The sequence below is a fragment of the Cavia porcellus genome, unplaced genomic scaffold (genome assembly GCF_034190915.1).
Source record: "Cavia porcellus strain 051 isolate PalLab524CR breed Dunkin Hartley unplaced genomic scaffold, mCavPor4.1 scaffold_5, whole genome shotgun sequence".
Classification (NCBI taxonomy): domain Eukaryota; kingdom Metazoa; phylum Chordata; class Mammalia; order Rodentia; family Caviidae; genus Cavia; species Cavia porcellus.
The window spans coordinates 4,660,022-4,684,682 of NW_026947488.1; the positions used below are offsets into that span (position 1 = coordinate 4,660,022).

Below are 24,661 nucleotides of genomic sequence, written 5' to 3' on the forward strand. Positions count from 1 at the left end.
TTCTAAAGAATTTTAAAAAATCAGACCCCCAAAATTCAAAGACCCCATCCAAAAATGGGCATCTGAGATGAATAAACAATGCTCAGATGAAGAAATACAAATGGCAAATAAATATATGAAAAAATGCTCATTATCATTAGTGATTAGAGAAATGTAAAGCAAAACCACACTGAGATTTCACCTCACTCCTGAAACAATGGCCAAGATCAAAAAAACCAACAACAACAAATGCTGGAGAGGCTGTGGAGAGAAAGGAACTCTCCTACACTGTTGGGGGGAGTGTAGACTAGTGCAACCATTGTGGAGGTCAGTCTAGAGATTTCTCAGAAAACTAGGACTGGAAGCCCCATATGACCCAGCTATACCACTTCTAGGCATATTCCCAGAAGAACTGAAAGCATCATACCGCAGTGATATATGTGTACCCATGTTTACTGCAGCACAATTTGTAATAGCCAGATCTTGGAAACAACCTAAGTGTCCATCGACTGAAGAATGGATAAAAAAGTTGTGGTATTTTTATATAATGGAGTACTACTGAGCTATAAAGAATGACCGCATTGAGACATTTATAAATAAATGGATGCAGCTTGAGACCATACTCATAAGTGAAATAAATCAAACTCACATGTATAAATACCGAATAGTCTCCCTACTGTAAGAAATGATAAGAATACATAGAAGTATGTGATAATCATGATTCTCGATCATATTGGTTTGAAGCCATATAATGTTTTTACTCATTAACCGCAATGGTTTTAACCTGGTTGTTCAATTTTAGTATCTATGATAGCACGAATAGCTATTTTGAAGACAGCAACACAACATAAAAGCTAGTGCTGATTTAATATTGTCTTGTTTTGAAGTCCCATCAAACTGTAGTACATCTGTTTCCACTGGTTTTAACATGTTGTATCTTACTATATTTCACTATATGCTATAGTATAAACAAAATTCTTTATAGGCAAAGAGATAATATAGAAACCATTGTTTGTTTTCTATTTGCAGGCTCTAAATACCCTTTAATTCTTGCATTCTCTTGAAAGGCTTCACACTGTCTAGATATGCTTGATATTATAGGATGCGAAGTTAAACTCAAATAATTTAAGGAAAGAGGCACTATGGTGACTACTATTATGTTAGATTATCTGGTGGTGAAACACAATAATGCTTGAATTGCTTGTTTCTGCCCTGCGTTGTTCTATTACAATGTCCTCTCTTATCTCAATCTCCCCCCTATTTTTAAATTAATCTATTTTCTCTCATTCTTGTAATTAAGGGAAAACTAAATTAATAATGGGACATATTATAGTAACTTTTTGTTGTCCTATTAACCTGACTGAATCCCAGTATTCCTCTCGCCATCTTGTTCTGATTATTATATACTCTATTTTGTCTGAAAGTATCAAGTTTGAGGGTATAGGCAATCACTTTGAAGGCAATAAGATATACTATGATGCCCAATATGGATTGACTATTATCCTTTTTTTTGAAGTCCTGTAAGGCCGTCAGTGTAGATTTTATTGGTTTTGTTCTGTACTGTTTTGATCAATTCTATTATACCTGATGATATAGACAACTCAATTTAAAAATAGCAAGAGGCACAATGGTAACCACTTTTGATCAGCTGGTATTCTATTTTTGCATCACGTGCTATGCCCACCCTTCTGTTCTAACTGACTCTGTTTTGCTTAGTCACATTTGGTTTTATTCTCTTCAAAAAAGTAATAAGAACCATGAGAGTAATAAAACCCTAAAAGTCTAATTGTTACTGTAAAAAAGAGAGGAAGGTAAGGTGGACTAAGGGATATAACTGCAGGTATGTTCGAGTGTGTAGGATGGAAAACCATGTAACTGAGCTTTTGTTGGATCATTGAACGGAACTGTCTCCAATTTCACTGTATGAATGTTCACTTTATATGCTTTAATTTAGTGATATGGACAACTGTTTCTGGGAAGATAATATGTAACCTATTAACTGGTGATTTCGTATTGTATATATTTTTTTCTAGAAATACTGTATTATTTGTACCCTTTTACTGCATTGGTTTTTTTTATGTCCTTTTTTTGTTTGTTTGTTTTTCTTCTCTCTTTAAATAAAAAAAAATAGCAAAGGTCTGTGAGAAATCAATCCAGCTGCTGCTAGATGAGACAAAGAAGAGTAACAAGATTGATTGGAGTCAACGAAAAAGCAGAAGATACCACAATGACATCAGAAATGTTCATAGATTTCATAGCAAAAACTTCCCTATAGAGAAAAACAATTTGACCTACAGATAACTTCGGCATATAGAACTTCAATTAGCCATAGTACCCCCAAAAAATCTACAGCCAGACATATCATAATTAAAGTTTCAGAAATTCAACACAAGAATAGAATCTTAGAAGGTACTAGGGAAAAAATTACCTATAAAGGAAAGCCCATCAGAATCAAAGCTGACTTCTCAGCACAAACTCTCACATCAAGGAGCTTGGAATGAAGTATTCTAAGCTCTAAAGGAAAACAACCTTCAACCCAGATCGAGACACCCTGCAAAACTATCTTTCAAAACCGATGAAGACAGATACTTCCATGGAGAAGAAAAGCTCAGGAAATATACAACCAACAAGCCAGCATTCTTAAATATTCTGAAGGACATTCTAGAAAGAGATAGTAAGGATTACAGCTCCATGAACAGAAGGAATTCACAAAGCAAGGTAAACAATTAGAGGGAAGGGGAAAAAACAGGGTGGTGGGGAGACAAACAACAGGAAGTCATGACAGGGGTAATTTAGTACGTATCAATTACACTATCAGTGTAAATAGTCTCAGTTCACCAATGAAAAGACACAGACTGCCAGAATGGATCAAGAAGCAAGTTCCAACAATATGCTGCATACAAGAAACACTTTTAATTCAAAGAGAAATTCATAGACTGAAAATTAAAGGATGGAAACAATACACCATGCAACAGGAATCCGGAAAAAAAACAGGGGTTGCTATTCTATTTTCAGACAAAGTGAATCTCAAGCCACAACTGATTAAGAGAGATACACAACGTCACTACATCCTTGTAAAGGGAAAAATCCAAGAGGAAGAGATAACAATCATAAATATATATGCAACAAATACCAGTGCACCCAACTATATAAAACAATTACTAACAGACATGAAAAATCAAATAAGCCCTAATACAACTGTATTGGGAGATCTTAAATACCCCATTGTCTCAAAAATACAGATCAACTAGATAATAAAATAAATAATGAAATATTACAAGTGAATCAAACTTTTGAACAAATGGACTTAGTAGATGTCTATAGAATATTCCACCCCACAACATTAGAATACACATTCTTCTCCGCTGCACATGGGACATTCTCCAAAATAGACCACATAGTGGCTCCTAGAACATGCTTAAGTAAATTAAAAGAAACCACAGTGCATTGAAATTGGAAATCCATGGCAAAAGAAACCACAAGAACTTCATAAACACATGGAAATTAAATGGCACTATCATAAACTAACAAGTCAGAGATGAAATTAAGTAAGAAATTAGACAGTTTTTACAGCTGAATGATAATGACAATACAATATAACATAACGTATGGGCCACAATGAAAGCAGGCCCAAGAGGGAAATTTATGGCAGTGAATATACATATAAGGAAAAGACACATACAATGAACACACACATAAGGAAAGCCCAGGCTGGGCTAAACTCCAGGGCATACTGGTGAGCCTCAAACGTCTAGAAAAAGAAGAGGCTAAGCCAAAAGCTCATATAAAGATCAAAGCAGAAATTAATATATTAGAGACTAAAAAAATAATACAAAGAATCAGTGAATGGAAGAGTAGGTTCTCTGAAAGATTAAATAAAATTGACAAACTCTTAGCCAACCTTATCAAAAAAGAAAAGAGAAGACTCAAATACATGCAACTAGGAATGAAAACGCTGAAATCACAACAGACCCTGCAGAAATCCAGATCATCTATACCTACTTTGAAAACTTGTATTCTAAGAAGATGGAAAATACAGAAGCAATGGGCAGATTCCTAGACACATATGAAGTACCAAAGCAGAATCAAGAACATATAAACATCCTAAATAAACCAATATCAATCATGAAATCAAAGATATAATTGAAAACCTACCAACAAAGAAAATTCCAGGCCCTGATGAATTTACTGTTGAATTCTACAAGAAATTTCGAGAATACTTAATACCACTAGTTCTCAAAGTCTCTAATGAAATTGAAAGGAAAGCACTACTCCCAAATTCATTCCTGGAAGCAAGCATTACTCTGATGCCAAAACCAGAGAAGGACTCAACTCAGAAGGAGAATTACAGGCAAATCTCCCTAGTGGACATGGATGCAAAAATCCTCAACAAGATTCTGGCAAACAGACTATAGAAAATCATCAAGTAGATTATATACTGTGATCAAGTGGGATTCACACCAGGGATACAGGGATGATTCAACATATCTAACTCCAGAAATCTAATACACCGTATTAACAGACCCAAGGGCAAAAATCATATGATCATCTCAATAGATGCAGAAAAATGTCTTGACAAAGTCCAGAACCCATTCATGATAAAAACCCTACAGAAAATTGGAGAGAGATTTTTTCAATCTAATAAAAACTATGTATGACAAACCAGCAGCCAACATCCTACTAAATGGAGAGAAACTGAAAGCTCTCACTCTAAAGTCAGGAACAAGAGAAGGATGTCCACTATCTCCACTCTTATTCAACATAGTCCTGGCAACTTTAGCCAGAGCAATTAGACAAGAGAAAGAAATAAAAGGAATAAAGATAGCATGATACTCTACGTAGAAGACGCCAAAAACTGCACCAAAAGACTTCTAGATTTAATAAGCAAATTCAGTAACATAGCTGCATATAAAGCCAACACCCAAAAACCAATAGCCTTCCTCTACACAAATAACAAATTCACTGAGAAAAAAATCAGGGAAACAATACCTTTTAAGGTGGCATCCAAGAAAATGAAGTACCTATGAATCAATCTAACAAAGGCTGTAAAAAACCTCTACATTGAAAACTACAATACTCTGAAAAAGGAGATTGAATTAGACATTAAAAAATGAAGAAACATCCCATGCTCTTAGGTAGGAAGAACAAATATTGTGAAAATGACCATACTTCCAAAGCTGTTACACAGATTCAATACAATCTCAAAGTTCCAATAGCACATCTCACAGAATTAGAGAAAACAGTCCTACAGTTCATCTGGAACCAGAAAAGACACAGAATAGCAAAGGTAATCCTAGGCAACAAAAGCAAGACAATGGGTATATCAATCCATGACTTAAAATTATACTATAAAGCTACCGTGATAAAAACAGCATGGTACTAGCAAAACAACTGACCCAAAGACCAATGGAACAGATTAGAAGATGCAGAAATAACTCCAGACACATTAAGGTGCCTTATCTTGGACAAAGGTGCTATAGACATTCACTGGAAGAAAAATAGCCTCTTTAATAATAGGTACTGGAAAAACTGGCTCTGTATGTGCCAACGATTAAAGTAGGTCCCGTATCTTTCACCATGCACTAACCTAAGTTCAGAATGGATCAAAGATCTTAATATTAAAACAAACAATAAATCTACTGGAAGATAGAATAGGTAAAACTCTTGAAGACATTAAGTGTAGGCAAAGACTTTATGAACAAAACACTGATTACACTGCCACAAATAATGAACAACTGAGATGTCATTAAAGAGCACACAGCAAGAAAAACCATCATCAGTGTGAGGAGGGAACCCACAGTTTGGGAGGAAATGTTTGTCAGCTGTTTCTCAGACAAGAGGTTACTATTGAGAACATATAAAGAGCTCAGAAAAATCAATCCTTCCAAATTTAAAGGCCCAATTCAAAAAATGGGTCTGAGGGAACCAGAGAGTAATAGGGGCAACTTGACCAGCACCTGAAAATAGGTTGAAAAGACAGGTTTTGTAGATAAAGGAATACAACTTGAGATCAACTCCAGGAGGAAGAACATTTGGAACCACTTAGGTAAATAGCAGGCTGCTCCTGAAAGGTTGTTAGGCTTAGTAGAAATTATGGCGGTGGTCTAACATGGCGGAAGGCCAACGCGGGAACACATACCACTTCCTGTTTCTTCCTCAGCCTTAATTGCAACTCCCCTTCCTGTTTGCACAGGAAGCAAACTCCAATCAGCCCCTCAAGCCTCATCAATGCCCATCCTAAGTGCCACCCCTAGTCAGGGGTACCCCAGGTTCCGGCCAGAGAAAACCAGACCATCGGTGGTCATGGAGTTCTCTTCATGTCCTTGGAATAAGGGTTATTTTTACTTTATAGTCTCTCTTTCATAATGGTGCCTTGACTCAGCAGAGGGAGTGGATCCTGGGAATCCCTCCCAGTTTGGGCCCCCTGCCTAAGAACCACCTTTTTCTTCTTCCCGGACTGTTTACTTGCTGCCCCTAAACCCCATGCAACAGAGACTTTCCTCATTCCACACAGGTGAGCTGCCTTCCAGGGTTTTCTGTTTCCGTTTGCAGCAGAAAACCCATCCTCCCATCCCCGAACAGGGATACCAGCTTTCACGCTCCTTAGGCCATAGGGTTGAGGTGAAACTGATGTTTTTGTTCCCTAGGGCCCCGCTCCACACTCTTCCGGTGACCTGCAGAGGAGAATGGGTGTTGGGACTTTCCCTGTCCCTTTCCAAAGAGGTGACAATCTCTTTTGTTAAGTGTGACCCAGGACAGCTTCCATGTTCCTTGGGGGAGGTATAGCTCTTATGTCCTTAGGTGAAGTTGTTCTCTCAGCTCACTTATAATTCAGTCATGAGGACCACCTTCCTTCCCTGAAAAACACACCTCTGGGGCACCTTGTTCATAACCTTGGTGCTGTTGGCCTCTAGAAGGCTGCAAAAACTAAAAAGCTGATATTTTATTTATGCTTTTGTCACAAGGGTTACAAGTTGGCAGAAACCCTTCATTAGGCCTTTTTCACATTAAGGACGTGTCCTTCTCTCACTCTGTCTTCTGTGATGGCCCAAATACTTCTGGCTCGCTCTGCTCCCCCAGGATCTCCCCCTCCCTCCCCACTGGACCCCTCTAGATGAGCAGCTCCTGTCTTTACGGCTCCTCTCATGCATCTCTCATTCCAAACCCTGCAGCCTTCTCAGCCAGAGGCTTCTGGCTTCTGCACCCTTCACCGTCCTCTCCCCTTCCTCACCCACAGTAGCCTCTAATACTTCCCTTCACATCTCTTCCCATTCTCCAACTTCTCAATCCCCCGACCAGAGCCATCTGTTCCATCTGAGGGTTCTTTGTCCCCTTCCCCTGCATTGCCATTTTCACTGCCTGTCTGGTGCATTCCAGCCTTCCAGCAGGCCACATGGTTGTCAGCAACCACCCTGCTGCAGCTTGAGTAGAAGACAGCCACCATCTTGTGGCCCTCTGCCATGTGGCAGGGCGCCACTATCTTGTGATGAGTCTCAGGGTCAACTGCCACTCCCCTGTGGCCCCTCGTGGAATCAGCAGCAATCCGACTGCAGGTCATATGATGACCAGCTGCCATCTTCACCCCCTCACTGTGTTACCAGAAGCAGCCATCTTGCTGTGGGTCACATGGTAACCCACAAACAGCCTGCATTTCCTTGTCACATGGTGATGAGTGGCCATTTTATAGCCAATCATTGGATAATTGCCCACACATGCCTGCAGGACATTGGCTGTTCGGTGGCCACAGCCTTCTCAGCCTCAGTCTCTGCTCCTGCTTTGGCAACAGGCTGACCCCATTCTCAAGAGATTAGTTAGTATTCATGTTCCTTTTTTAACTTTCTGGGGTATCTCAGATTAGCCATAAATTAGGTTCCTTTTCCAGTATTTTTATTTCAAGAGATCTCTATTAATTGATCTACAAAAAGGTTCACACTAGAATATATAGTTCAAATTGGCCAAATATATATGAGTGCACTCTAATTTTATGATTGTCAGTCTATATATCTGTTTTCTGTCCATTTGCCTGCTCTGTAAACAGCTGTTCCTTTTTATTTTTCTTCCTCTTTTACATACTCAGATCATTTAATCAAATGATCTGATTTAAAAAATACGCTTCCACCTATGTTGCTAGCTGGTAAAAATGATGCTAAAATTGGTTAAACAAAATCATTTGGGGTGAGGAGACATTGCACAGGACTTCAACTAATGAACAAGAAAGTGTCCACCTGGTAACTTTAACGAGCTCTTGTTCATTAATTGGAGGCCCCAATTATCTCCATAGCCTTATGGGAAACACCTCAACTAAATTTTATATGACTAAGAAATTCATTGTTGCTGATCTGATGGTATATTCATGCCTTCAAATATAAAACTGGGATTGTTTACGATGACAAGTGTTTTCTTTCAGAACCAGATGTCTGCCTTTTTCTTGTGCTCCAGCTAGGAGATTCATGACAGACCAACTAAAGGTCACCAGTCAAACACTAATCTTTAAAGAAAAATCTATCTAATGTATACAAATTTCTTCAGTGATCAAATGTTAAAACACCCATAGCTAATAGAAAACAATATTTTCATTTAATGTTCTATGTTAAGCTTACTGCCTCTACTGCACTGTACTGTTATCAATCTTCTGGATGTTCAACAACTAAAATTAAGAGATAATTATAAATTCTTTTCAGATTCCTTTTGCTGGGATCCATCAGATCTTCTCCAGAAAAAGGTTATATGATGCATATTGGGGCCATAATTAACTATACTCAAATGGCATTAAATGACACCACAACTGATCTCTCTCCTAAATAAAAAGGTAAAATTAATAAAACAGGCCATTCTCCAAAAATCAGATGGTATTAGACATTCTAACAACACAGGAGATACTTATACAGTTGCAAAACCTAAATGTGTGTATGACAAATGAATGACACGTCAGTTTCTAAAATTCCCTGGCCCTTATCCTTATCCTCCTTATGAGAATCCACTGCTAAAGTTATTATCATAAATACCCTGTTGATTCTATTATTTGACTCCTGTATACTTAATTGATTCTTTGCCTTTGTCTCCTTTAGACTTAAAGCTGTACACCTACCCAAGATAAAAACCAGATGTCTTATGACTGTGGAGGAGACAGATACCTTTCACTGTGGGCCAAATCCCAAGACAAAAGGCTAAACTTGGCCCTAAACCCCACAGGAAGACCTTCTTAATATGGCTTTTTGTGTTTTCAACAATAGAGATAATCAGAAGGCAAAATAACAATGTGATCTTTTAGCAGTGACACTTGGAGCTCTGAGACAGGTTAACTGAGACAAGGTGGAACTGCCTGAGCTCCTCCCGGACCATGCTTCAAGTGCAACAAAGGGCATTGGGCAAGAAAGTGCCCCAACCCCAGGATTCTTCTGGGGCCTTGCCCCTATTGCCATTGGAAGAGCGACTGTCCTAGCTGCCAGAGAGCGGATAAGCCATCCTCTAACTCTTTTGCCCTCATAGATCTCATCACCACCAGATTCATTGCTGACTGATCTACTTGGACTTGCTGCTGAAGATTGACAGGGCTCGGGGACCACAGCCTTCCATTAAGGTATACTTCTCAGAGCCCCAAGTCCCACTGGAGGTCTCAGGTAAGGCATTCTCTGTACTTGTGGACATAGAGGCCATGTGCAGTGTTATTCCTGAGTTTTCAGGCCGCTATATTGTCCTCAGTCTCTACAGGGGGTGCTGGCAGCCAACCTATGTAGCCTTTGCAGATGGGGCCTATTCCATGCAGGTTCCAGGCTCCCTTCTTCTCTGGTTGATCCCATAGTTTGAGATACCTCCAATCCCACCTGTGCTGCCTATGCCATGCCTATTTTAATTCATCTCAGAGATCCTTCCATTTTTCCTTGTGTTCCCCAATATCCCATAGCTCCCAAACATTTACAGGGACTTAAACCTAATAATTAAGTGCCTTTTAGACAATGGTTTTCTTAAACCTACCCATTTACTCTATAATACTTCCATTCTCCCAGTACTCAAGTCTGATGGGTCTTATCACTTAGTGCAGGACCTTAGGGTAATCAATGGTGCTGTTACTCCAATCCACCCAGTGGTGCCAAACCCTTATTCCATGCTCTCTCATATCCCTCCCTCCCCCAGTCACTTTATAGTTGTAGATCTTAAAGATGCCTTCTTTACCATCCCCTTATGCCCTTATTGTCAGAATTTTTTGCATCTACATGGAGTGATCCAGATACTCTCAGCTCTCAACAACTTACTTGGACAGTGCTCCCCCAAGGGTTCAGGGATAGTCCTCACTTATGTAGACAAGCTCTTGCTGCTGACCTGGCAGAACTTGATCTCAAACCTAGCACTCTCCTTCAATACATAGATGACTTTCTCTTATGTTCTCCATCCCATACATTAGCCATACAGCATTCAGCTAGTCCCCTTTATTTTCTTGGCAGTCATGGGTACAGGGTCTCTCCTGCTAAATCCCAAATAGTTTCCCCAAAAGTCAGATATCTAGGTCTACATCATCACTGACTTAAATAACTGTTTCCATATAGAAGCACAGGCTCTATAAGACTCTTAGCCCCAGTAGTTACACATCATTCTCTAAAGGCTATCATTCTTCAGATTACTCACACTTGTCATCTGTGTGCTAGGACTACTCCTCAGGGACACACAGCACCCCCTTCCTTTCCTACTCATCAATTTCATGGACACACCCTCGTCAGAACTGGATGATAGATTTTATACATATGCCCCACCACAAAACTCTCAAATATCTTCTCGCCTTTGTTTGTACTTTTTCAAGATGGATAAAAGCCTTTCCCACAACCAGGGAGACTGCTGATAGAGTTACTAAAATCCTATTACAGGAAACAATCCCAAAGTTTGGTCTGCCTCAGAGTATTCAGTCAGATAATGGTCTAGCCTTTATTTCTCAGATCACTCAACAGGACTACAACCAAGGTGGAATGGCCCCTACCTGGTCTTCTTGGCAACCCCAACAGTAGTCACAGTTGCTGGACTGCCATCCTGGTTCCATATCACCCAAGCGGTGCCCTCCCAGCCCTAGTTCTAACCATCCTATCGCCTACTCATCTCGATTTTACCAAGGTCTCACAGCCACAACTCTCGGGCTGAGTCATGTTTTTTTTTTATCCAATTTGGTTCCTAATTCCTTATATTCCATTAATTATCTTTTTTATAGCAGGACTCTTGGCAGTCTTTCCTAAAGACTCCCACATCATGCATAAAATTGTCCTCATGTTGTTCTATGGGACAACTGTCTTAGTTCTCTCTACCCTCACCTGTTTAGTCAAACATGAGATTCCTGTGGGCCTAGGCTCTTACCTCCCTTATAGTGACACAGCCATGGCCCTCTCCACCCCTGTTATTTCCAGCTCAACTCCTGGACCAGAGACAAACCCTACCTACCTCCACTTTTAACTGTTAACCTATAAGATAAAAATAACTTCAATCTTCATAACCCCACACTTATTTTTCAGAATTCTACCTCACCATGGTAATGATTCTACCTCACCATGACCCTGATGGAACAGAAAATTTAAATCAAAGACACCTTTCTTTCTACCTCCCCTGGGTCCTTAAATGTAATAGTGAACTGCCTCCTCATAGCACTTTGTCTCTTTGTTTCTCTAGTCTAAGATGCAGGCATGCACCAATGATGAAGTTGTCCTAGTTGAAATACCTGGCACCAGCTTCTACATGGGCATCAACCATCATCCCATCAACCTTCCTAAACACTAATACTCCATCCCCTTTCAGCAGTAAGTAATAAGAGAGAGGCTTTGTCCTTTTCCTAACAATACAAAGACAGGAATGAAAGGTTCTTGCTTTAGTAGAAATTATGGCGGTGGTCTAACATGGCGGAAGGCCAAAGCAGGAATGCCTACCACTTCCTGCTTCTTCCTCAGCCTTAATTGCAACTCCCCTTCCTGTTTGCACATAAAGCAAACACCAATCAGCTCCTTGAGCCTCATCAATGCCCACCCTAAGTGCCACCCCTAGTCAGAGGTGCTCCACATTCCAGCCAGAGAAAACCAGGCCATCGGTGGTCATGGAGTTCTCTCCACGTCCTTGGAGTAAAGGCTATTTTTACTTTATATTGCCTCTATTTTATCACACTGGAAACTCTTTCAGCCCCACTCAATCTAAAAACTGAGGCAGTTGATGGGACCCAAAAATGCACAGTGCACCCTGGAGGAGTGAAAGGGGAGGAATAGTCTAAAAAAAGAAGGCAGAGGCTATTGTTAATAGTGCATCAGGATTTAAAACCCATATTATACCACTCTGCTTAGATAGATTATATTCTGTCCCAGTTTGTCTACTTGCACTAGATCTGAGGGCACAGACATCTGTCCCAAAAATAGCAGGATATAATACGGTAATCATCCTTAATTCCCTATTAACTTAAGCTGAAGCTCTGTATAACTTATACTGTTTTATCATGACTGATCTTAGTTGAATCTGGTTTCTTACACTGCTGTTTGGTATTGACAGATTTTATTCAAAACTGTTATGATTGATAGTATCAGATCTGAGAGTATAGGCAACTACACTGAAGATGACAAGATTCACTACAATACCCATTCTGGTTTGATTATTACCTGCTTTTGAAGTTTTACACTATCTACAATGTTTTGTTTTTATTAATATTGTTATGTACTACTATATTCAATTATACTATGCCAGATGATATAGACAATTCTATTGAAGATAACAACAGGCAACACAGTAACCACTGTAAAGCATCTTGTACTGTGGTTTTATATGAATTTTTTGTTTCATGTGTTTATAGGAACATGTTTTGTTTTGTCTTGCTTTGTTTTGTTTCTCCCTCTAATATAGAAAGGATAGAAAGACATGTAGATACTCATGCATGCATAGAACCTATAAACAGTTTATGAGAACTGATCTTATAATGCATGATGAAATGTTGAAGAAAAATAAACACTACTACAGTACCCAGTGCTGATCCTGTAGTGTCATGATGTAAAATCCAGAAATACTATTAATCTTTGTTCAGAGTGATTTTAGCCTGCTTTGGTTTGTTTAATCTTAACATAACATGAAAATAGGGATAACTGCATATATGTTTAAGTGTATAGGATTGTTAACCATAAACTAAGTTTTGTTGGATAGTTAAGCAGAACTGTTTGCAGTCTCGCTGTTTGAATGTCCACTTTGTATGCTTCACTTTTGTAACTTGAACAACTATTTGTAAGAGGACAATATGTAATTATCAACTAGCGATTTCTTACTGTTTATTTTTTCTTTGAAATTATGTATTTCTACCCTTTTTCTGTTTTGTTTATTCTTTCTTAAAATAAAATAAAAATGGGCATCTGAGATGAATACCCACTTCTCAGATAAAGAAATGCAAACAGCAAATAAATGTATGAAAAGCGGTTTTTCTGCATCCCACTATCCCTGTGTTACAGAGGTCCCTTTGTTGATACCCTGGCTGGCTCAGCTCACATTTCTCATGTAACTTCTGCCATAATCATCCTCAAGCCACTCCCTTCTTTGCAAGATAATAAATTCTGGAAAAGGCTTGGATCAGGGCCTTTGTTCTATGTATTCTCATCTGGACTGGACTTCAGGCCCCTTGGCTGCCCATAACTATAAATGCTTTTTAGTATCTTTCTTCTCGCCATGGGTTGCACTGGAGGTGGTAGATTGAAATTAATTCACCGGATTTTAAAACATATCAGTGGAATTACAAACGTAACTTCCTAGACTATGAGGCAGAAGGGAAAGGGGTTACAATATTTGGATTACAATATTTTAAGGGATTTCAATAGACAATATTGGGATTACAATAAATAAGTGAGCAGCTGATTGCAAAAGACCAGGTAGGTCCAGTCCCTGAACCCAGCAGCACAGCTGCCTGCGCCTGCCTGCAGCTGTCTGGAAGGGCAGGTGAGACGTATACCCTGAGGACTCGATGTTCATCAGCCCAGTTCAACCCATCATTAGTAATTATGGTTTATGTTTTAAAAGCTATGGATAAGGCTCCATCAATAGTGCAGGGGGGTGGGCTAAGGCCACATGTAGTTATCTGTCATGTTAGGAAGATCACAGAGACGCAGTTAAAGGATTCTTTTATTTCCCCCCTTTTTTTTCTGACAGGGGATTTAATCTAGGACCTTGCACAGACAAGTATTTGTCCTTTAAGCTATAACCAAACCCTGTACTGTATAATACTATGCGGGGGAAAGAAAGCTCACTTTCTTCTTGCCATGTGCCAAGAGGGGAACAGCCATGGTAGTCTTTTGTGTACAAAGTACAACATGTAAGTCAAGCTGAATCTACTCAAGTAAACGTGCAAGGAAGGGCAAGCCCAAGTCATTACAATGACCAATGACAGAGCATCCGTACCTGGTTTCAGAAATACAATTGCTGGGGAAAACAGAGCTATCTGAAATGTTGGAATGCTCTAAGTTTAGGAAAAAGTTCAGAGACTTTTAACTTACAAATAGACCTACTTGATATTTGAATCTTGTAATTACAGTGCTTACCCAGAGCATGGAGGTATCAGAAACTGGTGGGAAAGAGTATATCATAGGGAGGAGACAGAGGAGGAGGTTTAGCTAAAGTATTTAAAAAGTAATTATTGCTTGAAATGGGATCACTAAGACGTAACATAGATCAAGAATGTGCAGACTGCATCAATGGTCCCTCTATGCCTATACTCATAATAAACTAAGGATACCAAAAAAGACTAAAGCTAAAATGTAAACAGTACTTTTCTAGGCATTTCAAAAACAGGGATCCTGCAAACCTGCTCCCTGCTCTGGTGTGGGAACATGCCAGTCCCTTGGACCAGGGGCAAGGCAAGGCCTCCTGAATAGCCCGGCCCAACTTTATCCATGCAGGCTGCAGCAGGAGAATGGAGGCCACATGCAAAAATAACAACAATAGAAAATACTTCCGGGAGAACATGGCGGACAGATAACAGCAACTACCGGAGGCTCTCTGAAAGACTCGGCTCAGAAGCCAGGAATGGTGCGGACTAAGGAGACATAAGCAGGTGGAGATATGCTCTGCTGACTCAGGAACGAACTGGGCTGAGAGAAACCAACTTGGAATGCATTCCTGGTGCTAAAACAGGAACAGAAAAGCCTCGGTGTGGAGGCTGGACCCCACGCCATTGTAAGCCGCGATTTGGGTTTCCCGCCGCGCAGCGGCTGGCTGCCTCTACAGTGGCTCGGCAAGGAGAGAGACGCGCAGAAGCTCTGAGAACGGCAATCTGCGAACGGCAGGGAGGCGTGCACTGACTTGTGGTGAGGTGAGTGAGAGAAGCTGACACTCTACCACAGTTTGTGGTAGGACTTTCTGGGCCCGAGCAGTCCTGCGGGAGCAGGGCGCGGTGGCGACTCCAGCCACACATCCCCCTCTCGGGCGGGATTGGTGAAAAGTGCCTGGCCTGCGTGACGCTGCGGGCGGACCTGGTAGGCTGTCCCAACCCAGATCCCAGAGCCTGACGGTGGCCGGGAGGGGAGACGCGTAGGCTGCCTGGTCCGTAACTCCCTGGTGCGCAGCGGTGAGCGGGAACACCTAACTGGCGCAATTCGATCAGGCTGTGGCTGACTGGGAGAGAAGCTGGGCCTCTTATATAAGCTTGCATATATAAGGAACAGAGAAGAAGAGGCAGCATGGGAAGAGGCAGCAACAAGAAAGGCTCCTCGGCCCCCAATTCTGAGAAACAGGCAATAGCAGACACCGCACCAATATACATAAGGCACCATATAGAGAGCCTCATAGACCAATTCAGGAATGAAGTTATCAACGACCTGAAGCTAGAAGTATGCAGAATAGTTAGAGAAATGCTAAGTACCACCCAAGAAAAAACAGATGGTGGAATGGAAGAACAGAAAAAAAGGGGAGAATTGTTTGATGGAGAAAACAGAGAAAGCATAGAATACGTGAAGCAGGTTCAAAGGGACTACCAAGATACTAAGAAGTCTATAGAAGACTGGCATAACAGCTTGAAAGAAACTAAGGACAGACTATCTGAACTGGAGGGCAGACTTGTAATATGGGAGAATGAAATGAAAAACTTCTTAAAAATAACAAAGAAACAAACAGCAATAATACAAAGACAAGAAGATGATAAGAGGATCCATAACTTAAGGATTAAGAACATAAAAGAAGAAGTAGGGACACAAACAAGTGAACTACAAAAGCTACTCACAGAAATAATCCAGGAGAATTTTCCTAATTTAGCAAAAGGTAAAGATACTCAGATGTATGAGGCATACAGGACCCCAGCTACCTACAACCCAAACAGAGCAACACCCAGGCATATAATAATAAAAATTCCAGAAATTCAATACAAGAACAGAATATTAAAAGCTGTAAGAGACAAGAAACAGACCACTTACAAGGGAACACCCATCAGAATTACAGCAGATTTCTCGGCACAAACCATCAAATCACGAAGAGCGTGGGGGGAAATAATTCAAGCTTTGAAAGATAATAATCTCCAGCCAAGATTGAGATATCCTGCACAACTGTCCCTGGAAATTGATGGAAAAACAAGGTGCTTCCAGGATAAAGAGGAACTGGGGGAATTTGCAACCACCAATTCAACTCTACAGAGAGTATTGCAGGATATTCTAAAAAAAGAAAAATACAAAGAACCCAGAAATAGTGGCGGGGAGGCCACAATGAATGGAGCAGAGAACAAAATGAAGAAGACAAACTGACAGCTACTGACAGAAAAAGAGCTCAACAGAAATGAGGCAGAGACGATTGGATGATAGGAACAGCTATTTTGGAGAAAATGACATCTTAATAGGTAATACTGATTTAGTATCATCTTGTTTTGAAGTCTCATCTAGCTTCTGTCCTTCTGTCTCCAATGGTCTAAATAGGTTGTATCTTACTGGATTTTATTATGTACGATAGTATAAGCAAAAACCTTGTAAAGACAAGGAGATTATACAGAAACCATTATTCATTTTCTGTTAGTCGATTCTAAATACTCTGTAATGCTGTCATTCTCTTGAATGGTTTTACATTGTTTTGATATACTTAATGCTACAGTATACGAAGTTGTACTCAAGGATTTCAAAGAAAGAGACAATATGGTAACTACTTTTAGGTTAGGATTATCTGGTGGTGAAACACTATTCTGCTTAAATGGTTATGTTTTGATCTGCGCTGTTTCGTTGTTATGCCCTCTTTTATCTCAATCTCCACTCCATTATTTACTTTCTTATCTTTATCCTTTTAATTAAAGGAAAAAATAGCAGGATATATTATAGTAACCCACTTTGACTTTTCATTACCTTGATTTAAAGCCCTGTATTACTCTCACCATCTGGTTTTTAACTGATGTTCCCCTATTCTGTTTTGCTGGATAGTATCAGGTTCGAAAGTTTAGGCATCAGCTGTGAAGATAATGAGATGCATTATAACGCCCATTCTTGTTGACTTTTATCTACTTTTGAAGACCTACAATGTCTCCAATGTTTTGGTTTTGTCGGCTTTATTCTTTACTGTTTTGTTCAATTGTATTATAACTAATGATATAGGCAATTCTATTAGAGATAGCGGGAGGCATTATAGTAACCATTGTTGATCACCTTGTATTATGTTTTTACATTATCTATTATGTCCACCCTTTTGACTTGACCGATTCTGTTCTGTTATGTCCCATTTGGTTTTACTCTCTTCCAAAAAAGTAATAAGAACCGTGGGAGCAATGAAACCCAAAATGTGTAATAGTCATGGTACAAAAGAGAGGAAAAGAAAGTGCTCCAAACTATGTAACTGCATGTATATTTAACTGTATAAGATAGAAAATGATATCACAGAGTTTTACTGGATCAATGAACAGAACTGTCTGCAGTATCATTGATGGAATGTCCATTTTACAAGCTTTAATTTTGTGACTTGAACAATTATTTCTAAGATGACAATACGTAATCCATTAACTAGTGATTTCCTACTGTTCATTTTTTTTCTGTAAATCTGTATAACTTGTACCCTTTCCCTGCTTTTTTTTTCTTTTCTCCTTAAATAAAATTTAAAAAAAAAAGAGAAGAAAAAAAAAGAAAAAAAAAAAGAAAATTAGCAACCTGTGTAGGCATTAGGAGCCACGGGTGCTCAGTGCACTGGTGTCCATGGTAATGCCCGAAAGTGCAGTGGACAGATGGCATATGGGGATGGCTATGGAGGAAATAAGGGAGGCCCATGCACACACCTCTTCCTGTGCACAAACATATACAGGTCCATGCCTCCAGTATAAATTCAAAATGGAAACAGTAATGGGCCTGACCTTGCACAATGGAGCCCAAGTGAGCACAAATCAAGAGGATGCTAGGGGAGTAGTAGCTAAGTGCGCACCTGTGCAGTGGGCCTGACCCTCACGCACGGTACCGTGGGTCAGTGTAGAGTGCCAATATGTGCTGTCAACCTGTGATAAAGACGACCCGTGGAACTGGGTGAGGCGGGCACAGCTAAAGCCCCCATGGTTCTTTAACAACGCAGTCTGGCTGAGGAGGCAGCCTGCTGGAAGTTGGTGTTGGGTGCAGATTAATGAGTATTAAATAAATGACACCTGCATTAGTTGCTGCTATGCCTGACAGTGTATGTGAAACAAATTGGGGAGACTGTTACTTATCGTGTTGTAGCAGATTTAATGAATGGGTTTTTTTTCAGTATCTCTGCTGTTGAAGGAAATGGGGAACCGTCTGCTTCCCTGTGGAAAGGTCAACAATGGACTCTCAATGTTCCCCCACGGTGCCAGCATAGCCTGACTCTATGCCCTGGGATGGTACTGGTTGACCCAGTGCCATACACAACACCAACCCCAAGTTGGTATTTCATTACATCTGTGATACAGTGTGAACCTTGAGTGCTTTCCAGACCCAGAGGAGGCATCATCCACAGAAATAATCCAGCCTTAAAGAACAGGATGAGCCACCACTACCTTCAAGCTGCAGAACCTGGGCCATCTGTCATGGCTGGGGGCCATTTGGTCAACCCACATAAAAGCAATGCCTTCTGCTGGTACAGATCATCAGGCTTTTCCACCCCCACTTCACACAAACAACGGCGGCCTTTTTGGGAATCTGGGGACACCTAACCCACCGAGTCCACAATTAACAGAAATACTGAGACCACTTTATTTAGTAAAAGAAGCAGCAAACTGGATTGGGAGCCTGAACAACTCCAGGCTTTTTCTCAAGCAGAAGTGGCTGTAAAACAACTGCAAGCCTCGGGCTATCAGCAGAAAATGAAGTCTGTGAATCCTGTATTTCCGGGTGCAGGTGAGGACTATCGCAGCAGGGAGACAACAAGAGAGTCCCTTAGGAGTTTGGTCACAGAACAGAGCCCTCTCAAGACAACTGTGTGTTGCACACTCTGCCCTAAGCAAGTGGGAGAGCATCACTAAGAGTATCCCATTCCTGTGCACCTCATCTTCCTATCTGTGGATGGCTGCATCGTGACGTTCTGAAGATGCATCTTTCCGGGGCAGAACAAACAGGCACAGTGACCAAACTGCATGCTTGTTACAGCAAGGCAGCTCCCTGGCTTCTGGCCCTTTAGGTAGAGTCCATGCCTCCAAGGACCACTGATGCCAACCGGTCAAGACCAGGAAGCATCAAGTGCTGTCCACCACCACACTTCCACACAACACAAGGGAAGGCTCTTGCACCCAAAGAAGCCCAGCTGGCTTAGGGGCAGCGCAAATGCACTTGGAGCTCTGAAGCTCTGCCTAGCTGCCACAGGGGATCTTCTGAGACCCAGTGACAGGGACCAAATGCTAAGGAACAGGATCCAGGGCAGCAATGGTGAACCTGTGGCATGCACGCTGCATCAGGCTGTTTGTATCACTGAAAGCTCTAAAAGGTTCACAGTCACCAGTCTACACTGCACGAGTGCTTCCGACTGCTAGCCACCACCTCCCCATCTTTTAAAGAGCATGTGTCATGTGACACACAGGTTTTGAGAATTGATTGATCTCTAGGGACAGCATGGCCAAGGAGCCACTTCCACTCAGCCTCTGAGTGCCAATTCCCTATTGGAGTTCGGTCACCTTCTTCCCAGGCCTGGGAACAGCTCAGGTCCTAGCACCCAGAACTATCTTGGAATTGCCCCAACCCAGGACAAGTCAGGAATATGCCTTTGGTTAATTCGTAAAGAATGCTTTAAACTGCCCTTCCAAGTGAGCAAAGTAGTTATACAAACTTTATCTCAATGCAAGATGTTATGAAACTTTAGTAGCACACCTGAAATAATCTTTTGAGAGATGCCGCTTATCCCCAAGAATCACTCCCGTGAGAGGCTCCTCAGCAGGAAGCAGCTGTACAATGACCCAGCTCACTGGAGAGCAGGTGCCCAGGCATGGGGAGTGCACCTTTCCCTCCCCAGCTGCTCCTTGCCTGCGAGGCGGCTCTAAGCATGATGAGAGCAGCGGGCTTTCTCCCTCTTCCAAAAGCTTTGGAAACTATTTTCCCACTCATCAGTGTACCCGGAGGACCATGTCCCCACGCTGCAGAGGATGGGACACCTGGTCATACTCTACTACCCTTGCTTTCCTAATGTTACCTCATAGAATGCCCAGTCTGGTGCAGCAAAACTGCTTGTGACATCTCTGTGTCATGAGGAAGCTATGTGAGGACAGACATGTCTAATGACCTCCCACGAGGCAGGCTCTTACCTGGACCTGCAAAGGGCCAGAGACTGGGTGGCACAGGGTCCTTGGCACTCAGCGGGATCAGGTAGAGGTCCTTGATCCGCCTGTGGGTATTAGCGACGACCCCAAAGCGGCCACAGCTGCTGAAGTAGTAGTAGAGAGAGGTGTAGGCCCCCTCTTCCTCCGAGGTCACAGGCTGAAAGCAGATCAGACACAGCTCCTGCAAGACAAAGCACGCCAGAGCCTTCACTGGGCTGCCACTAGCCAGCCCAGTCACAGGCTGTGCCTGAGCCTCCCACATAAGTCCTGGTGATTCCCACTGTCATTTTCTGTCTCCCGGTTCAGTGTGCAAAAGTAAAGAAATGTAAAGAAAACCCAGGCTCATGCTTCAGGCTTTCAAAGCAAAACCTCACTTTTGGCCCGAAGCTCACTATGCTCCTTCCCCTCCACCCAGGTCGGGTCGCACAGGGCCCTGGCAGCAGTGAGGCATCGGCATGCAGGGCCCACCAGCAAGCAGGGCCCACACAGAGCAGCTGTTACTCCGCACGCAGGGATCACGACAAAAGAGACCTGCAAGGGGCGCCAGCTGCCTCCTTGTTACAGGGTGAAGCCGCACAGGACTGAGAGGATCGTCCTTCCCATGAACCAGATGCAAACCCCAGGCCCAACTCAGTCTCAGGGGTACCAGGGAAACAAAGCCAGTTCAGGGCTCAGGGCAGCAGCTGAGCCCAGCCTCCTCATCATTCCCTTTACCAGCTGTCATGAGAGTGAGAGAGACACAGTGCGTGTAATTTTTACCAAAACCAAATTTGCACACATTTTTATATGACATCAGAAGCAAACTCATATTACTGCAATATTCAAACACACCACGAGGTACAGCATCTTCACAAATTTAAGGGTTTCATTTTAAACCTGTAGTAAGTTCCAGACTGATAATTCAACTGTTAGCCCAGCAGAGAGAGGATATACAAGACAGACTGGAACACTTTCTCTGACTGTTGCAGACAGCTGCAGATACCTTGGACACGGAAGACTGGAGCTTGCCGACATAATTCCACACTGTCTCTGGCACAATCCTCCCGCCGATGTGAATCGTATCCGGCAGGTCCTAAACAGGAAGGACTCGGAGTAAATGGATAATAGGGGATTTCAGCACACAAAACCCCTCCAAACTCAAGAAAACCACAACTAGTTCAAGGCAAGTGGCGCCAGCTTCACATTTGTGTTTGAGGTGAACGGTTAAACACCACCAAGGATTAGAAGCTGCCTTGCCCAAGGGTGGTGTGATGTCTGCCTGCGTCCAACAGGGCCACCATCAGAAGGTCACTTTATGAACACAGAATAATGCTTTGTGCATTAGCCAGAAGGACTGACCAGTTGCTTCTGGCCGAGCTCGCCATAGCCAGGGTCACTATGCTTCCTTTCGCGAAGCAGGAGCCTGCTGCACTGAAAGCTGGGAGTACACGCATTAGGAAACCACAGCTGAAACCCAGTCAGAACACCTGGGTTCTGCCTCTTTGCACTGCATAGCCTTCTCCTCACCGCAGCAACTTCTACTCCACCCGGAGAGGCGCACAGAGCAGGAGATGAAGTGTGACAGGCAGGCTTTGCCCGCCCACGGGGTCCCCTAGGACATGCTCGCAGGGGCATATGCACCCTGGGTTCTCACCTCACTGACACAAACAGAACTCCCAGAGACAGGATACGCCTTAGTAACAAATTTGCCTATGCTCTCCATGTGAATAAGGCCTTTCCAGATGCTGCTGAGGGGAAACGAAGGCAAGGTCCTGTCTCCTATTCGGGGGGACCGTGACTCTGAAATGCTGCTAAATAAAACCACAGCAAAACACTGTCAATCTTTTTGTTCAGTGGAAATCACAAAAAGGTGAAGACAATATATTTACAAGCAGAAGTGAATCCTGTTCATTTGCTAACTTACCTTAGCCAAGAAGTTATTGAAATCCTTATAGTTTAGAAACTTGGACAAAGAAAGTAAACTGAATATATAGTCAGCAAATCATGATGATCACATGACTTCAAATTTCAGTTTGTACTGTTTGTCCCTTCCATACAGTGATTAGGTGCCTGGTGGGAGCCTCGGTGTGAACTGGATTCTGGGGCAAACTTCAGACTTGTGTTTCACTGCCACCTTCCCCTTGCTCATCTCAAAGAAACCACAGGACCCTGGGCAGCTCACACCCAGCCGGGCACCCACCTGACACCTGGCGACGGTGGAACTGACAGATGCCTCAGGTCCAGGGACGAGGTTGGCTTGACAAGTATGGATTTGGGCAATGTCACAGAGAGTACAGCAGGCTTTGGCAGGCCTGGTGTGGCTTCAGTTATATGGGTGCTGTCCAGGTGGTTTTCAGCAGAGGCCATGATAGTGCAGGACCTACCCACAGCAGTCCTGGGGTCACGGTTGGACACTGTGACTGCGGTGACCACCCCATCTGGGCAGCTGGGGAGGACTTTGAGTGGGGAGGGTCTGGCACCTCGGTCCCCTGGAGGCCCAGTGACATACTTTCTCTCTGGCTTTGGGCCAGAGGCCCTTCCCAGGTGTGACTCTGAGGCAGCCACTGCAGATCCTTCAGCAGATACTCGAGAAACCCGATCAGGCAGGGAGCTTCCAGGCTGGGATTTTAAGTCCTCTTGCTTGGCAGAAGGTGATATTTTTTGTTTTTTAGGACCTGGTTCATCTTCAGATGGAACCTGATCTGAAGAAAGCAAAAACAGAGTCAGTGAGAAGGGCAGTGCCATCACAGCCTGCTGTTGAGTAAAGTGGCTTCTTACAGGCACCAAAGGCACAGGATGAAGGTAGGGTGAACTCTAGAAAACCATGTCAGCCTTTCTGATTGTTTCACGTAGGCCTGAATCAGTGATTTTAAACAGAATCAAGGCTTCTTGAGTTTTGAAAGTTCACCCCAGACTATGCTCACCTGTACAAATCTTGTAGTTCAGAGCAGAAAGGTGGGCCGGGTGCTGGCTTGTCTGACCCTTCGACCTCCCGCCAGGGCCACCAAGGAGAGGCGCTGCACTCTTCACATGGACAGCATGTACTGATCTTTGCTGCTCCTCAAAGAAAAAGGGGAAAATGACCAGGTCGTTTCCTTTCCCCGTCATGTCCGAATGACTGTGCACAGGAAGTAGTCTTATAAGAACCGCTGGAAAAGAGGTGGCACTGGGTGCAGGTGCTGGGACCGTCAGAGCTAGCTCCCACACACACCTGTCTTGGTTCAGTGTTTCCCCTCCTCACTGCAGACCCTGCAAGCACTAGGAGGGGTTAAACTTACTGTTCCTGCCACTGCTAAGGTCCGCAATGCTTACATCCCAATCTTGTACAGATGGAAGATAGTCTACCTCAGGAACAGTTTCAGCTTCATGGTGATTTTTTAAAATTTGTTTTGTTTTTTGTCTTTTTGAGACAGGGTTTCACTATGCAGTTCAGGCTGGCCTTAAACTCTTGAATCCTCCTGCTTCAGCCTCCCAAGAGCTGGGGTTACAGATGTGCGTTACCACATCCAGCCTCATGGTACCATTCTTGGATCATTCTTGCTGTCACATAGGGACCTGGTCCCCAAAATGATAAACACAAAATCAGAGCCTTAAACCCTGAGCTCAAAACAAAGAGCAGATGATGCTGAACAACTGAGCTTCCAGAGACTCATATGGCCGTTTGCCATCTGCACTCACATACCTTGTTGGCCTGTCTTTCCATGTGGAAAGCTGTTTAGACACTAATTCCTCTGGTGTCCTTCTCGGGAGTTCCTCCAGAATTTTCTTTGCACATTACTCAATTGAAGTCCCTGTAAACCACTACCTTTCCAACCACTACTGAAAAACGCAGTTATTTGCTAATTTGCAGCGATGTGGGTAAGCGAAGTAGCACAGATGGTGTCAGAGAGTAAGGGCCACAGGGCCTGCAGAGGGCAGTACTCAGCCACACCCTGGGGGGATTCCCTCCTGCTCCCCAGCAGCCTCTCAGAAGGAAGCACCAGCCTGGCCCAGCTGAGAGCTGAC

At 42.6% G+C, this 24,661-nt stretch overlaps 1 protein-coding gene across 4 annotated transcripts in view; it reads right to left on the reverse strand.

Moving 5' to 3' along the window:
* LOC100713511 (death-inducer obliterator 1-like) overlaps positions 1-24,661 on the reverse strand; it is a 65,117-nt gene that overhangs the window by 8,574 nt on the left and 31,882 nt on the right. For 3 of the 4 annotated variants that reach the window (XM_063248099.1, XM_063248097.1, XM_063248098.1), the window contains 5 exons: positions 23,581-23,716; positions 22,857-23,358; positions 22,311-22,467; positions 21,660-21,749; positions 20,663-20,858 (listed from right to left, as the gene is read on the reverse strand). In XM_063248099.1, coding sequence (XP_063104169.1) covers positions 20,663-20,858; positions 21,660-21,749; positions 22,311-22,467; positions 22,857-23,358; positions 23,581-23,716 — 1,081 coding nt within the window. The remainder of the gene's footprint in view (positions 1-20,662; positions 20,859-21,659; positions 21,750-22,310; positions 22,468-22,856; positions 23,359-23,580; positions 23,717-24,661) is intronic. The other variant, XM_063248100.1, reaches the window with a different exon arrangement.